Source organism: Pelophylax lessonae, assembly GCF_965119305.1.
Source record: "Pelophylax lessonae genome assembly, chromosome: 3".
In the NCBI taxonomy this organism is placed as follows: Eukaryota; Metazoa; Chordata; class Amphibia; order Anura; family Ranidae; genus Pelophylax; species Pelophylax lessonae.
The window spans coordinates 103,009,502-103,027,320 of record NC_138770.1 but is presented as its reverse complement, the minus strand read 5'-3'; the positions used below and the strand labels follow the sequence as shown (position 1 = coordinate 103,027,320).

The following is a 17,819-nucleotide window of genomic DNA, read 5'->3' as shown; positions in this document are numbered from 1 at the left end:
AAGACTTGGATTAAAGTTCATGTTTTTTTTTTTTTTTTTTTTTCATAGTTTCTCTCTCCTGTCACATGAGAATAGGCAGATATGGCACTGGGGTTATCCTTTATGACAGAGGAGTGTTGGGGAAGGATGCAATCCAGTGGAGAGCACATTAATCCTAAAGGGTGGCTGATGGTTATCAAAAGTCTGACAATCGTCCACCATATTAGTATTTAAAAAAAAAAAGAAAAAAAAACGAATCTATTTCAGTAAATCTAAGCAGAATTAAAAAAAAAATGTTTTCATTGTTGCAGGTTATTAGTTGAAAGAATAGAAACCAAGTCAGCAGCATATCATTTAACCACTTTACGCCCGCCCACCGTCAAATGACGGCGGGACGGAGCGACCATTGTTCTGGCACTCAGGCAGGGCAGGCGCGTGATCGTGTGCGCGCCGCCCTGCACTGTCGGTGGCGGCGTGTCCCCGGGACACAGCGCGTCACTGGCATGGCTGTTTCCCACATGATCGGCTGTGATCTAATCACACAGCCGATCACAATAGAGGAGCCCAGGAGAAGACCGCGCATGCGCGATCGGGAGCGCGCAGCGCGGTCATGTCGGTGGCTCTGTGTTCCCTAGGAACACAGCTGTCACCGGCAGTAGTAAACAGTCACTGACAGTGGCTGTTTACTATGTGATCGGCTGTGAATCCATTCACAGCCGATCACAAAATGTAAATACAGAGCAGTAACTCACTGTTACTAGCTCTTCTCCCCTCATACAGTTTCCAGTGTGAGGAGAGCAGAGCTAGAAACAGTGAGTTACTGCTCTGTACACCTGTCAAAGTAAAATCACAAAAATAAAGGTCCCCACACAGTCCTCAGCCCCCCCCCCAATGTCACCTGTCACCCAACAGTCACCTCATCAGTGCCCAGAAATTGCCACCCATAAGGCTACGTTCACATGTGAGCGTTGCGATCGCGGGCAGAATCCCTGCGATTCTGCCTGTGATCCGGAAATCATTGCAAATCGCGGGGCGCCTGTGCGTTGCCCGTGATTTGCAATAGCACCCCAAATGCTGTGCAATGTTGCCGCGATTTCCGCCTGCTGAATCGCGGTAACATTGCGCAAACATCGCATGACACCCAAAAAAGGTACCAGAGTTTCTTTGGGGCGTCATGCGTTGTTTGCGTGATGTTACCGCGATTTGGCAGGCAGAAATCGTGGCAACATTGCACAGCATCGCTCACATGTGAACGTAGCCTAAAGTGCACCTGTCACCAGAGACTGCCATCAGTACCGCCGTGCACCATCGCCCGTCACCTGTCACCCATCGGTGACCATCGCCGGTCACCTGTCATCCCATCAATCACCGTCACCTGTCACCCCATCAGTCATCGTCATCTGTCACCCATCAATCATCGTCACCTGTCACCCCATCAGTGATCGTCATCTCTCACCCCATCAATCATCGTCACTTGTCACCCCATCAGTGATCGTCATCTGTCACCCCATCAATCATCGTCACCTGTCACCCCATCAGTGATCGTCATCTGTCACCCCATCAATCATCGTCACCTGTCACCCCATCAGTCATAGTCATCTGTCACCCATCAATCATCGTCACCTGTCACCCCATCAGTGATCGTCATCTCTCACCCCATCAATCATCGTCACTTGTCACCCCATCAGTGATCGTCATCTGTCACCCCATCAATCATCGTCACCTGTCACCCCATCAGTCATCGTCACCTGTCAACCCATCAGTCATCGTCATCTGTCAACCCATCAGTCATCGTCATCTGTCACCTCATCGGTGATCGTCATCTGTCACCCCATCGGTGACCGTCACCTGCCACCTATCAGTCATCGTCACCTGTCACCCCATCAGTGACCGTCACCTGCCACCTATCAGTCACCTGCCACTCATCAGTGATCATCCGCAGTCAACCATCACCCGTTGCACAGCCCATCACAGCCAGCATGTCAAAAAGGATATACAGCAGCAAGGAGGCCCTTCAGGTCCTCTCTATGACTGATGAGAGCACCGGGGAGCTCTCATCAGTATCCGAATCCATATCCGAATCCGATTCGGAATTTGAAATCGCTAGTAGTAGCGAATCGGAGATGGACTCAGACTATTCCTGTACACTTTCCTTTATAGAATGTATTTTGGGGTGCAATTTTTGCTATATACATGCAACCACTTACCGAGCGCCTGACGACTATATACGTCGGCCATTAAAAGCTAAATACTGGGGTTATGGCAGCAGATAGTATTTTTTTAAACGGCGGGTGGTCGGCTTTCAGATAAGGGTGGTCCCAGTGGCGGATTTGCCGCAGAATTACCCTTACGGTGCAGGGGAATAGGTGCCCCCCCCCTCCCGCCGCGTCCCAGATGTTTTCCCAGCTTACCGGACCCGCCGGCAGCGGGGAAAACTATCCGGTCCCGAATCCTCAGAGACAGGAAGTCGAGCGAGGGCAAGATGGCCCTCACTCGACTCTATGGTTTTGGAGGACCGGAGCTACGTCAAAAGTTGTTGCCTAGCAACCGGTTTAAAGGGCCTTTTTTTTGTTTTTTTTTCTTTTTTCAACAATTTTTTTTTTTTTTCTTTTTTAGTGTAGTTGTGAGGTGTGAGATCTTTTTGACCCCAGATATCACAATAAAGAGGACCTGTCATGCCTATTTCTATTACATTGAATGTTTACATTCCTTGTAATAGGAATAAAAATGATCAAAACATATATTTTTTTTAAAACTGTGTAAAAATAAAAAAATAATAAATAAAATAAATAGGGGAAAAAAAAATTAAAGCGCCCTGTCCCCGTTAGCTCGCGCGCAGAAGCGAACGCATACGCAAGTCCCGCCCACATATGTAAACGGTGTTCAAACCACACATGTGAGGTATCGCCGCGATCGTTAGAGCAAGAGCAATAATTTGAGTGCTAGACCTCCTCTGTAACTCTAAGCTGGTAACCTGTAGACATTTTTAAAATGTTGCCTATGGGGATTTTTAAGTACCAATGTTTGGCGCCATTCTGTGAGCGTGCGCAATTTTGAAGCATGACATGTTGGGTATCTAATTACTTGGCGTAACATTATCTTTCACATTATCGAAAAAAATTGGGCTAAATTTACTGTTTTCTTATTTTTTAATTAAAAAAAGTGAATTTTTTTCATAAAAAATTGCATTTGGAAGACTGCTGCGCAAATATGGTGTGATAAAAAATATTGCAACGATCTCTATTTTATTCTCTAGGGTCTCTGCTAAAAAAAAATATAATGTTGGGGGGTTCTAAGTAGTTTTCTAGCAAAAAAAATGATTTTAGCTTGTAAACACCAAGTGTTAAAAATAGGCCCAGTCTTAAAGTGGTGTAAATGGACAACTTTGTGTTACAAAGCAAAGTTTTAATATAAGGTTAATTTTATATAGTTCAAATGAATTAAATAAAAGATCGATCTTATAATTTTAATTTTTGGCAGATAAATAAATAAAGATAAAGTTATATTCAGTGTCAGCTGGCAATGGAATTTAAAAGGAATGGCAACACCGAAGAGGGAGTTTCCAGGAGAAATCCAGTATTAGCCAATCAAAACAAAGCCAGCGATATTTAGTGACGATAGTCCGGGTAGCAGAGACCGCCTGATGACGCAAGCATAGCGAAATGCATTGTGGTCTCTGCTAAACCCGGAAGTAGGAAATAGAGGCATTCGGAGCAGTGGCTGGGACGCACGCAGACCGCCGCAAATAAACAGGGAAAAGGAGATACAGGAGGGTACTGCAGATCCTCGGACGTTGTCTTCCTAATACCCGCACGATACTAACTGCCCAATTGCCCAGTGCCAGGAGGGCACAACGAAATGTAAGAAGCCAATTGTTATTTTATTGTGTAATTTTTTTACAATAAACAGTATTACACTATCTGTGGCTATCTTATATATCTTTATATATGCGGACTGTACTGCCTATATACGAGTAACGCACAAAAAGGGAAAAGGAGCAGGATATTCTGGAAAAGAAGTCGAGTAGAGGTCTGATCCACCCATTTAAAGGGATCACAGGCGTTGGGGGTCCTTGTGACCTGCTTTTATCTGGTAAGAGACAACGTGTGACACACCCCTTCACCTGGAGCACTATAGATCCAAGCAATCAAGTTTACACAAGCACCTTTTTGCATGAATTGCTCTGGACTATTTAATATTATAGACACTGTAATCACTTTTTTTTTTTTTTTTTTTTTGGAGCACTGTAAAAGTGAGCACGATTAATTTAATGTTGATATAGTTTAATGATATATTATATGTGACATAATTTATTATGCTTTGTGGATGCACTAGGAAGCCCTTTTGATTTGCAATAATAACTTTTTGCACAAGTAAAGGATAGCACTTGCACTTTAATTTATTATGTGGATGCACTAGCAAGCACTTTGATTTGCAATAATTCTTTTTTGCACAAGTACAGCATAGCATGTGCACTTCTACTATATATATTGATTATATATGTAATATCTATTTTTTATTGGATTTGTATGAAAATAATTTTATATCTTAAGTATTTGTATATAGCACTATAAAAAGATCACCAGCGCCTTTTTACCAACTATACATACCTATTGTGTAAAGTGCTACTTGGATGATGGGCCTCTGTATGTGGCTAGGCTGTGTAAAAGTGTTACACATGTGGTATCGCCATACTCAGGAGGAATAGCAGAATGTATTTTTGGGTGCAATTTTTGCTATGTACATGCTATGTGTTAGAAATATTGCATAAATGGACAGCTTTGTGTAAAAAAAATGGGTTTTCATTTTCTGTCCACATTTTCCAAAAACTTGTGGAAAAAAATGACATATTCAAAAGACTCATTATGCCTCAAAAATTATACGTTGGGCTGTTTGCTTTCCAAAATGGGGTAATTTTATGGGGGTTTCCATTGTCCTGGTGGTCCAGGGCCTTCAAAAGTGCGATAGGTTGTCAGGAAATTATATGTCTAATTTATGCTCCTAGAATGCCGGATGGTGCTACTTGGATATTAGGCCTCTGTATGTGGCTAGGCTGTGAAAAAGTCTCACACGCGTGGTATCGCCATACTCAGGAGGAGTAGTAGAATGTGTTTTGGGGTGTAGTTGCAAGTATACATATGCTGTGTGAGAGAAATAACCTGTTAATACGTCAATTTGTAAAAAAAAAAAAAAATAAAAAAATCTTCATTTTGCAAAGAATTGTGGGAAAAAATTACAACTTCAAAAAACTCACCATGCCCCTTATTAAATACCTTGGAATGTCTACTTTCCAAAAAGGGTTAATTTGGGGGGTATTTGTACTTTCCTGACTTTTTAGTGTCTCAAGAAATGAGATAGGCCTTCAGTACATCAGGTGTGGTCAAGTGTGATCAATTTTCAATGATTAGCGCCATAACTTGTGGACTCTATAACTTTCACAAAGACTAAATAATATATACTTATTTGGGTTATTTTTACCAAAGATAAGTAGCAGTATAAATTTTGGCCAAAATTTGTGAAGAAAAATTACTAATTTGCAAAATTTTATAACAGAAACAAAGAAAAATGTGTTTTTTTCACAATATTTTCAGTCTTTTTTTATTTATAGTACAAAAAATAAAAAACCCAGTAGTGATTAAATACCATCAAAAGAAAGCTCTATTTGTGTGAAGAAAAGGACACAAATTTTTTATGGGTACAGTGTTGCATGACTGAGTAATTGTCATTCCAAATGTGAGAGCACTGAAAGCTGAAAATCGGTCTGGGCAGGAAGGCAAGTGGTTAAATGTGTTTTTATCGCATCATACAATATCTAAAATCTGGTGAACTCCTCAAGGTCACACTGGAAGAACACATTGGTGCCTTTATGTAAGGTACAGACAGAGTCCCAGTTGGTTTCTTTGTGCAGCCTGAACAAGTCAAGGCAGAGAAACTCAAGTTACTGGGGCAAGGCTATCAATGCTATTTGCATTTAAAATCAACATTCTATAAATTGGTTTATATTGCCTCTACTCATTTGTTGTTTATTTTTTAATGTGAAAATTTAAATATTTAACAATAAACATGTTATTTAATTACAACAATAATGTTATCTGACGTGTTCACATAATTATTTATGATGACTACACAAACATAAACCTTATTTATCGTTACCTCAAAGTCTTGCTTGTGCCCAGAGCCGGTATAAGTTTTTTCAGTGCGTCACTCTGAATATTACATTTACTTAAGTTTATTTCTTCTGTCTCTCTGCAGGATTGAAGGATAAACGACAGCACAGAGCAGTCCAGAGGACTCAGAGGAACACCAGAAAAGTCAACTTTGTTTGATCCAATACATTGTGACACAAGAAATGTATTCCTGCTCTCATAAAGAAAGTAGAACACGTTAAGAAGCTCTCTCTTGTCTACTATGGATTTGTCAAGACTTGATTCTTCTGTAGTTTTCTTCTGGATCCAGTTAATGACATCTCTCGCAGCCTGAGTAGACAATTCTCCCAAATGAGACTTTAGCATGGATCTAGTAGAAGAGTCTGAGAGACCGCAGAGGAAACGGAGAAATATTTCAGCACGGCCGTCTTTGTAAGATTCAGCCTTATCTAGCGCTTCCAGTAATCTGTAAGGATTATAGTTAATAAAATAAACTAAAGCAGCAAAAAACTCCTGAAGAGTAAGATGTAGGAAAGTGAAATCCACATCAGGAGGCTGACCAGACTCCATCATGAAACATGAAAAGAGATGTTTTTCATTTCTCAAACCGAATGATTCCAGATGACGCTTATCAAATACAATGATGTGATTCATAACTCCATGTTCTGCCATCCACCCAATAGATGTCAGTAGTTCCGAGACAGTGTGACCACCATCTTTATTCTGGTTGTGGTTGGCCAGAATGTTGGAGACAAAAGTCACAAAGAGTTGTGTCACTGTTTTGGGCAACGATACCATCAGTTGGTCAGTGTTTGTTGGTTGGGCTCTGAAGCACATTGATAATACTGTACAGATGATCCAGCAGTATGATGGAATATAACAGAAAGTGTACAGTGTGTCATTCTCTTGTACATGATGAAAAGCCTTTTCTGACAATTCCTTATTTCCAAAGAAATGTTCAAAATAGACCAGTCTGTTTCCGGGGAGAAATCCCATAATTTCAGCTATTCTCTGAAAAACAGTAGAATCAACTAATGCCAGTCTGGCTGGACGGCTAGTTATTAGTACAGAGCAACCTTTAAGAAGATTCTGCCCCACCAAATTAGACACAATAGTGCTAAAATCTCTTCTCCATTTTAGATTGGTGCACAGTGTGTTTGATCTGAAATCTATTTGGTGAATACTTTCATCTAAGCCATCAAATAGAAACAGAAGATTATCTGGATGTTGTAAAATATTGCCAATCTGAGTCCCCAGATATGGATATTTATCAAGAATCAGCTCCTCCAAGCTGACCTCTTCAAGTTTATTAAGGTCCCGGAATCTGAAGAAGAAGACAAAAGCAAATCTCTGGTAGAGTTTTCCAGTCACCCAGTCATAGACAAATTTCTGCATCAGTGTGGTCTTCCCTATACCTGGAACGCCGCTCACCATAACTGCATGTGGTTCACATTGTGAATGGTGGTTCCAGCGGAAGAGCTTATTGAGGGAAATGTGTTCCAGTCTACTTTGTGTTTCCTGCAAGAGTTTCTCAAGTTTTACTCCAGTCTGAATTAGCTCATTCTGTTGACGCTGCCTGAACTGATCAGTGGAAACCACAACCAAGTTCACATAACGCTCATTGATGAGGAATCTTTGTGGTTCAATGGTAGTTCCTGGGGGTTTATGCTCTGCTAGAGTCTGAGTCTTCTCCATCAGATATTGTTTGTGCTTTTCCTGAAGATCTGGGAATATATTAGAAAATATTTAATCTTTAGCGGGAGACTTTTGTACAGCCCCCATATACTTATGCCCCCATATACTGAAAACCAAGAAATCATTTTAGTAGAAAAAAAAAAAAGATAACACTAAAGTGAAGTAAAGTGAGGCATAGCTTTAAAAAAAAAGACATTTTTGTGTTGGCTGTAAGAATTTTATTCCAGGATGTCCCTACAATGGAGAGTCAGAAGGACTGACAACCTTACTCAGAAGTGTTGCCTCTTTCTTGCATGTGAGCCAGTATTGAGCAGTGCAGCGCTACCATCTTAGGAGATACTGGATAGATGTTTGAGTTTGCCAGCCATCTTCAGCGATGACCTGCCCTAAACTCTCCTCTATGGAGCGACAGGGGGACACATGCTTATTGCCTTCTCTTTCCAAGCCAGCAAGTATACATGCTCATTAAAGGGTCAGATATAGAAAGTTTATTTATTTATTTATTTATTTTTTTTCTGAAGCCGCCTTAACCACTTGCCGACTGCCGCAAGTACATATACTGCGGCGGTCAGCCCCGGCCAGGCAAAGTGACGTATATATACGTCACTAGCCTGTCACCGGCTTGTGAGCCAATAGCGGGCGAACGCGCGCCCACTGAGGCACGCACCCGCCCCGGCTCGTTCCCTAAGAAGTCAGTGCGTGTGACCGGCGGACCCGATGTCCGCCGGTCACTCGCGATCGTTTGCCGGGAAGGGAGAAAGGCAGACGGCTAATGTAAACAAGCCGCCTGTCATTCTCCCCTGTGTAAAAATGGAGATCAGAGGGTTCTACTATGTAGGACCGTTGATCTCTGTTTTTACACTAGTAGCCATGTCCCATCACAGTTAGGAACACGCCCCTAGGACACACTTAACCCCTCCCTTTCCAATACAGTTAACCCCTTCCCTGCCAGTGTCATTTTTACAGTAACAGTGCATATATATATATAGCACTGATTACTGCAGTAATGTCACCGGTAACCCCAAAAGTGTCAAAAATGTCAGTCAAGGGTCCGAGCTGTCCGCCGCAATGTCACAGTCCCGCAAAAAAAAAAAAAAAATTGCAGATCACCGCCATTACTCGCCATTACAAAAAAAAAACACCAAAAATGACAAAAATCTTTCCCTTTGTTAGTAAACGCGATAACTTTTGCGCAAACCAATCAAAATACGCTTTTTGCGATTTTTTTACCAAACATATGTAGCATAGAACAAATTGGCCGAAAATGTTAAAAAAATTTGATTTTTACATTTTTTTTTGTGGGAATTTCATATAAAAAATGTGAAAAATATTGTTATTTTTGCAAAATTGACGCTCTTTTTTTGTTTATAGCGCATGATCAAAAAATCGCACAGGTGATCAAATACCACCAAAAGAAAGCTCTGTTTGTGGGGAAAAAAGGACGTCAAATTCGTTTAGGTACAGCGTCCCTAGTCAAGGATAAGCAAAGTATGTATTTTTTCAAAGCATTGTTGGCAGTTATAGTGCACCATAACAAGCAATGACTGTGTGGCCAATGGGGTCCTTACAATCAATAATTCCATTGGACACAGATAGCCAGCCCTCACAGTACCCTACAGTGTCCATGCAGACTAAAGTATGTGGGATGAACCACTCAAAAATTAGGAGCCAGAATAGGGCAATACAGAAGAAACATCCAAATAGACCAAAAAGCATAAACACTTCACAATCTTTCATATATTTCATAATAAAACAGTGGACAACTTAAAAGTCACACCTATACAACAAATCTTGATTGCCACAAATGTTGACAGGTTCAAGAGACTCAAAGCACATGAATCCTATTAGATCTTTACCACACCGTTGGCCACCAGTACCCTACTACTTCCAAATTTGGATCTCGCCAAACTGCAAGCATTTGAGTGCAACAGTCTCCTCAGAAATGACTGCATAGGGAGGGATGTATTTCTCACATGTAAGCACATCAGATTGCATTTGGATTTTTTGGCGTCTCCGACAACCTCACCAAATTTGAGTTCATGTAATTAGCTTCTCCTTTGAGCTAATCTGTCTATTACTACATTTTCACTAAGCATACTACAGTAGAATAGAAAGAAAAGGGGTTTCATAAGCCCCTTTTCTATATGGGACAGTGACAGGCAGTTAGCTATGACAGGAATTCAGTTTGGCGGGTTTTTGTGAGGAGAAATCGAGTTACTAAGGGGAATAATACATTTACAGTTGCTGATTGGTTAAATAAGCCCCTATCATAGTTAGAGGTTCAGGTAGCTTGGGAAATTGTGTAAGGTACTTGTTTTTTCCAGATAAGTTTCCCGCCTTCTTTACCTCAGCCCAGCCCTATTTAAGGGGGCGCACAGGTAGCGGGACCCTCAGACCACCTCAGAAGCCTGGAGCGACCTTTTGTTTTTGTCACGGCCAGTTTTATTATTTTGGATCACCTTTGTAAGCTGCAAAGGGGGACGATATGTTTAAGTTATATGATTGATTTGATTTGGATATTTTTTATTGAATATTTTATTATTATAAACCTGGATCGTAGTGTTGGGTTTATTATTTATGAGCTGAAAGCTTTGATGAGTTTTAATGTTATTTAAATAAATAATAAACGGCCGCGGCCTTTTCAATCCAACAGTTTGTGTGAGTGTCATCTTTTTTATATAAGATAAGTATTAGATTAAGTAAGAAAGTCCTGTCTACTGTCCCATCACCATGCATTGCATTAAAAAGACTGTATACTTTCAGGTAATAATGACACTCACAAAATGTATAATATAGTAAATGTTGCAGATGCTAGTGTTGTTTTCCGACATTTACCATTTTAAAATGACTAATATTTTCAGCAAATTCCTTCATTGCACAATCAGTCCCCTACAAAGGAGGACTTTACTCCATCACACCCCCTTAATGTACTGTATAAACAATAATTAAAGTGTAATTAGGAACGCTCCAGTGACAAGCTACAATACTTAACCATATAGCTAATTTTATTCAAAAAACACGCAGAAGAAACATATAACACTGCAAATAAAATATACATATATTTGCCAATAGTTAAAAACATCTAAACAAATGGTTATATAAATGTTATTTTTCACATATAACTTTGTTGAACTAAGCAAAAATAATCTAGATCTTAATTATGTGTTCACAAACTCTCCAATGGGCATAGTCCAAAGGAATGGAAAAGGGGGGGCAGTAAGCACCCACTTTCATGGGATTGTGGCCACCATAGGTTTGAAATATGGATTTTGCAGCACTTAGTCCCAGGGGAGTTAGGCAATTATCTGGTTAAAATTGCCCCCTAGTAATGCAGCAAAGATTAGCCAATGGGAAAGCAAGGATTTGCTGGTCCTCAGGGATAAGTCTATATAAGCCTGTGTTGGTCTGGAGTACTTCCTTTTGCAGCTGAAGAACAGAAGAAGAAGTTCAGAGCAGAGAGGAATTTCAGAAATCCTGGGAAAGAAGCAGTCGGCTGTGACAGAATTTCCTAAGTGACCTTTCCTGTGTCCCTCTACTACTGACCTGATGGAAGCGCTGTTGAGGCAGCTTATCGAAAAGGCTGAAGGAGAAGCTCCAGGAGGGAGAAGAGGACGGAACGGTGCACAGCGGGCGGGTCCTAGAGTGGAGAGAGGGCATCCCCCTTCTCCTCTCCTCACAAGCCCAGCACAGGTCTGCCCCCTACAGGATACAAGTGCTAATGAAGACAACAGGATCCCTCAGTCCAGAGCTAGGCACAGCTCTGTGTCTTCCAATGTGCTGCTGGAGGTGGAGGCAGGGAGAGAAGCTGTTATCCCTCCAGCAGCTGGTGAGTTGTCTCAGTTATCAGGCTTGGTTAACTCCTTGTCTGCCTTTTTAAAGTCATTTTCTCCTGCTATTAATCCACCTGATAATGTCAATGTGTTAAATATGCAGTCACCTTATAATACTGTTTTTTGTCCTGCTGTGTCTTCTACCTCTGTCCCTCCTTGTGCTCCCTTTACTCCTGAACGCAATGATGTGCATAATGATTTTTCTTTGAACATGATACCACAGGTGGGATGTAGAGTTCCGGAGGCATGCATGAAGGATGTCATGCCATGTGAGGTGTCGCCTCTGGGTTACCACCTGAGCCTGTCGGTCAAAGCAAAAATCTGGAAGGGTGAATTCGTTGACATTTTGTCCCTTTTACCTGCGCACAGGGAATTGTCAGGGAAGATGGATAGGAAGGATGATAAGCAGGAGGAGGAAAGGCGTAGGAGTGTAACTAGGTCCTTCCACAACTGGTTGCAGGCATTCTGCATATTTGGGGTTATGGCGGAAAAGCATCCTGACAGATGCGGGGGTTTATTCCAACATGTGGATCATGTATTAGAAGCGTACAAGAGTTTTGGGGGGCTGGGCTGGTATTTCTATGACGAGTCCTTCAGACAAAAATTGTCGGTGCATCCTTCACTAAGGTGGGGTATGAAGGACGTCGGCCTGTGGTTAAATTTAATTGCCCCCCAAAGGCAGTTAGCACCCAAACAGCCTGTTGCTAGTGCTGCGAATGCAGCCTACCGCAGAGGTTTTGGTTTTGCCTTTAATGAGAGCCAGTGCCGGTGGAATGCCTCATACCGTTACAAGCATGAATGCTTTTTTTGCGCCAGCCAGCACCCAGCGGTAAAGTGCTTTAAGAAGAATGCAGTTACTGGTTTAGGTCAACAGCAGAAGGATATTTTTCCGAAAAGCCTGCACGCCGGTGAGGCTGGGAAAAATGCGTCCATGGTTGGACAGGTACCCAGACAGGGAGAAAGCGCTTTTTCTCACTGAGGGTTTTGAAATAGGCATTTCTCTGCCTTCCTTTGCGGGGTCAGGATGTACGGATGTGGGAAATCTGAAATCGGTGGCTAATTTTCCGCAGGTGGCTGGGGAAAATTTTTTTAAGGAGATTGAGCTAGGTAGGATTGCGGGTCCGTTTGTAGACCCACCTTTTGTTAACTTTCGTTTATCTCCTCTGGGAGTGGTACCCAAAAAAGAGCCCAAAGAATTTCGGGTCATTTACCATTTGTCCTACCCTAAGGGTGAATCGTTGAATGACGATATTGCAGAAGAGTTGTGCTCAGTCTCTTATGCAACTTTTGAAGAGGCGATTGCTAAAATTAGAGCTTTTGGGCCTGGGGCTTTGCTTGCCAAGGCTGATATAAAAGCTGCTTTTCGTTTGTTACCCATAGCGCCTTCAGCTTTCAATTCCTTAGGTTTTCAGTTGGATGGGTTTTATTTTTTATTTTTTTTGACAAATGCCTCCCTATGGGGTGTGCTTTATCTTGCTCGTATTTTGAATCATTTGCGACTTTTTTGCATTGGGTCGTCAGTTGTAGGTCAGGCAGTGATGCTATAGTTCACTACCTGGACGACTTTTTGTTTGTAGGCCCTCCATCTTCTGACGGATGCTTGCGCTTGTTGCAGGTCTTTAGGGAAATTTCTGATGAATTTGGTGTCCCTCTGGCGGAGGAAAAGACTTGTATGCCATCCACGAGCCTCGTTTTTTTGGGTATCTGTATAGATACGTTGCGTTTGGAATTCAGTTTGCCAGCAGACAAGCTGTTGAAGTTGAAGATTTCAGTACGGACGGTATTAGCTAAGCGTAAAGAGACGCTGAAGGACATGCAGTCTTTGTTGGGCCTGTTGGCATTTGCGTGCAGAATTATGCCCATGGGCGTGTCTTTTCACGGCGGCTCTATTTGTCGACCTCAGGATTGAAGTCTCCTTTTGCTCACATTAGGGTCACTAGCTCCTTGAGGGAGGACTTGTTGGTATGGGCGAACTTCTTGGAGACATATAATGGGCAGTCATTTTTTCAATCGGAATTTGTTTTTTCTCCGGATTTCCATCTTTTTACGGATGCCGCTGGCTCCAAAGGCTTTGGAGCTATTTGGCAGTCCCATTGGTGCTGTGCGGAATGGCCGGAGGCATGGAGGTCTGAAGGTTTGACCAGGAACGTGGTCCTGCTAGAACTTTTTCCCGATTTTGGTGGCATTAGAGTTGTGGGGAAGATTTTTTTGCAAACAAACGGATCTTGGTTGAAACGGATAATAAGGGAGTATTGTTTGCAGTGAACTGCCTGTCATCCAAGTCTTTATTTGTCATCAGAGTGCTCAGGAGGATAGTTTTGTTGTGCTTGCAATGTAACATTTGGCTGAAGGCAAAACACACGCCAGGAGTTATGAACAATCTAGCCTATGCATTGTCTCGGTTTCAGATGGACCGTTTTCGCCAGCTGTTGCCAGAAGCAGACGAGGAAGGTGTCAAGTGCCCGCAGCATTTGTGGGGGATAGTCGGGATATAGTGGCTAAAGCCATTCGAGGTGCGGTGGCCCCAAGGCTTGGGCGAGCTACTCTGCTGCCTGGAGAGATTGGCTGTCTTTTGCGGAAGCAAAGGATTTGGTGGAGGGTCGTCCATCCGAAGAGGTGGTACTGGAATTTTTGGCAGCATTGATGCAACGACAAGTGTCGCATAGCCATTTGCGGAAGACTTTAGCGGGCATTTCCTTTTTTTTTTGCCGCTTGAGGGGTTTCCAGCCGTGTACGAACTACTTCTCCGTTAAACAAGTATTGAAGGGCTATAAGAGGGCTGTTTTTGTAGCTGATGGTAGGAGGCCCATTTCTTTAGAATTGCTTGGGGACATTTGTGGGATGACAGGTGCGGTATGTCATTCAAGTTATGAAGCAGTGCTTTTTAAGACGGCATTTGTGCTGGATTTTTTCGGAGCTTTCCGTATTTCGGAACTTTTGCCGGTCTCCAAACGAGCCAGTGGCGGTGTCTTGTTTGAGCATGTAGTTTTGGGCCGAGATAGAGTTCACATCTGGCTTAATAGTTCAAAAACAGATGTTCTGGGCAGGGGCGTTGAAATTACTTTGCAAGCCCAATCTAGTGGGTTGGTGTGTCCTTGGGTTATGGTTTCTCAATTTTTGAGCTTGCGTCCCGTCGGGGGCAAGCAATTTTTAGTTCACCTGGATCTTACCCCCCTTACCAAGTATCAATTTGATATTGTATTACACAGATGCTTAGAAAGGTTGGGTTTACAGAGATTTAAATTTTCTTCCCACTCCTTCAGGATAGGCGCGGCTTCGGAAGCTGCCAGGAGGGGAATTTCGGAAGGGGCTATAAAAAATATGGGGCGGTGGAAATCCGACTGTTTTAAGCTATATGTAAGACCTAATCTTTTTGTTTAAACCATTCAGGTGTCCAGCGAACGGTTTGGATTCTGGGACATTCGTATATTTTCTGGGCAAGGAAAAGAGCAGCTCAGCGTGTTTACACGACAAACTTGTCTTTACGTCTGGAATCCTTTCGTCTACTTTGGAAAGGGATTAGAGGCCTTCAGTGGCACCAGCTTTATTTTCATTCATCCAGGTTATTTCAGATTTGGCCCCCGCCATCCATACTGGTGGTTCATGCTGGTGGTAATGATTTAGGCAATGTAAGGACATTAGATTTATTGTTCATGATTAAAAGGGATCTACATTTTTTTACGCTTACTTCTCCAGAAACGGTGATTATTTTTTCTGAAATTGTTCCTCGCCTCCCATGGCTGTCCTCATCAAACAGGAGAGTCATGGAGAAGATGAGGAAAAGAATAAATAGGGCGATGCTTACGATTGGCGGCATATCCTATCGCCATGTGGATTTGGAAGGGGAAATCCAAGGTTTATATAGACAGGACGGGATTCACCTATCGGACGTTGGTATCGACATTTTTAATTTAGGTTTGCAGTATGCTATTGAGCAGGCCGCGGTGGTGGGGCTGGGCCGTTCTTGATTCTCAAGCCCGGCTGGTGGGGCATTGTATTTTTATTTGTTATATTCAAATTGCTGTTGCTCGAGTTCTAACAACTGAGCAATTACATTTTCATGTGGTTATTTACTATGAGATTATTTTGAGTCATTTCAAATGTTTGTTTGAGTTTCGAATATGGATAAAACCAATAAAGTGTGCCGCTGCCTTTTTTTGCCAAAATACTGCATACCTTGTTTTTATTTATATTAATTATGGTTTATAGACTATCTAGGGTGGGAAAGTGTGGCCTACAATCCCATGGAAAAGGGGGGGGCAGTAAGCACCCACTTTCATGGGATTGTGGCCACCATAGGTTTGAAATATGGATTTTGCAGCACTTAGTCCCAGGGGAGTTAGGCAATTATCTGGTTAAAATTGCCCCCTAGTAATGCAGCAAAGATTAGCCAATGGGAAAGCAAGGATTTGCTGGTCCTCAGGGATAAGTCTATATAAGCCTGTGTTGGTCTGGAGTACTTCCTTTTGCAGCTGAAGAACAGAAGAAGAAGTTCCCCGCCCCCCCCTCCCCTTTTAGTTGGGAGCACCTTTGTGTGGTAGGGTCACCCTAGCATGCTAGGGGGGACATTGTATTTTTATTTGTTATATTCAAATTGCTGTTGCTCGAGTTCTAACAACTGAGCAATTACATTTTCATGTGGTTATTTACTATGAGATTATTTTGAGTCATTTCAAATGTTTGTTTGAGTTTCGAATATGGATAAAACCAATAAAGTGTGCCGCTGCCTTTTTTTGCCAAAATACTGCATACCTTGTTTTTATTTATATTAATTATGGTTTATAGACTATCTAGGGTGGGAAAGTGTGGCCTACAATCCCATAGTACTAAAGGTCCTATCAAACCAGCCAACAAAGGACTGATAAACTGTTCGCTGTTGGGATGCATATAACATTATTTTTTTGTGATGAACTGCCAGAGACCAGAGCAGCACTGTGCATTACAGCCAGGCCTCCTGACTCCCAACAAGAGTCCCACTCCCGAGTCCCGACTCACGATGACCGCCCACGTCCAGAGCGTAGAGCATATAGAGCACCCACTGTGAGTGTGTAGTGTACATTACAATTACAGCAGGCCTGAGGTGAGGCTTCCTCTCAAACCACCATCTGTCCAGAGCACTGTGTGTGCATTACAGGCTTTCCCTGGCCACTGGCCATCCCTCAGACCTGAGACCACCATCCAGCACTGGTCAACTTTACAGGCCTCCTCAGACCACCATCCAGAGCACTGTGCAGCATTACATGCCTCCTCAGACCACCATCCAGAGCACTGTGCAGCATTACAGGCCTCCTCAGACCGTCCAGAGTCGCTAAATCTGTATGTGTGGGTTTGTTCAAACCTTAACACCATAAACAATAACATGATATTATATTGTTTTACTCCAGGAGTATATAAGCAGAAATTCTATAGAATTGCTTAAATAATGCATTACAATTTAACTAAACACATTCGATTTTAGTTGACTAAAATGATTTTATTCAACAGAGAATACTAGAGATTTTAGTCGACTAAAAAATACGATGACTAAAATGGGACTAAAACTAAAATGGTATTTTAGTCAAAAGACTAAAACTAAATCAAAATTTGATGCCAAAATTAACACTGCTTTATACGTATCAGTCTTTTTATTGTTTCAAGTTTTGAATGATAAAAAATAATATCGGCAACTCATACCAGTAGATCATCCATTAGGCTCCGTTCACATGTCAGCGTATGGATCGCGGGCAGAACCGCCGCGGTTCCGCCCGCAATCCGGAGATTATTGTAAATCGCGGAACGCCTGTGCGTTGCCCGTTGAATTGCAATAGCCCCCCAAATGCTGAGCGATGTTGCCGCGATTTCCGCCTGCCGAATCGCGGTAACATCGCGCAAAAAAAATCGCGGGACGCATTACGCTCCAAAGAAGCTCTTGTACTTTTTTGGGCGTAATGCGTCCCGCGATTTTTTTTTTAGCGCGATTCAGCAGGCGGAAATCACGGCAACATCGCTCAGCGTTTGGGGGGCTATTGCAAATCAACGGGCAACGCACAGGCGTCCCTCGATTTGCAATAATCTCCGGATCGCGGGCGGAACCGCGGCGGTTCTGCCCGCGATCCATACGCTGACATGTGAATGGAGCCTTACTAATATTATTTTTGATGTAGGTAAGGACATAGAGGTCTTTTATTTA

The 17,819-nt window shown here is 42.4% G+C and overlaps 1 protein-coding gene across 1 annotated transcript in view; it reads right to left on the bottom strand.

The window, feature by feature from the left end:
• The window catches only part of LOC309551807 (NACHT, LRR and PYD domains-containing protein 3-like), a gene marked incomplete at its 5' end in the record, with an annotated part of 111,959 nt that overhangs the window by 69,215 nt on the left and 24,925 nt on the right, over window positions 1-17,819 (bottom strand). The window contains one exon of the mRNA XM_082252503.1: window positions 6,133-7,849. Coding sequence (XP_082108629.1) covers window positions 6,133-7,849 — 1,717 coding nt within the window. The remainder of the gene's footprint in view (window positions 1-6,132; window positions 7,850-17,819) is intronic.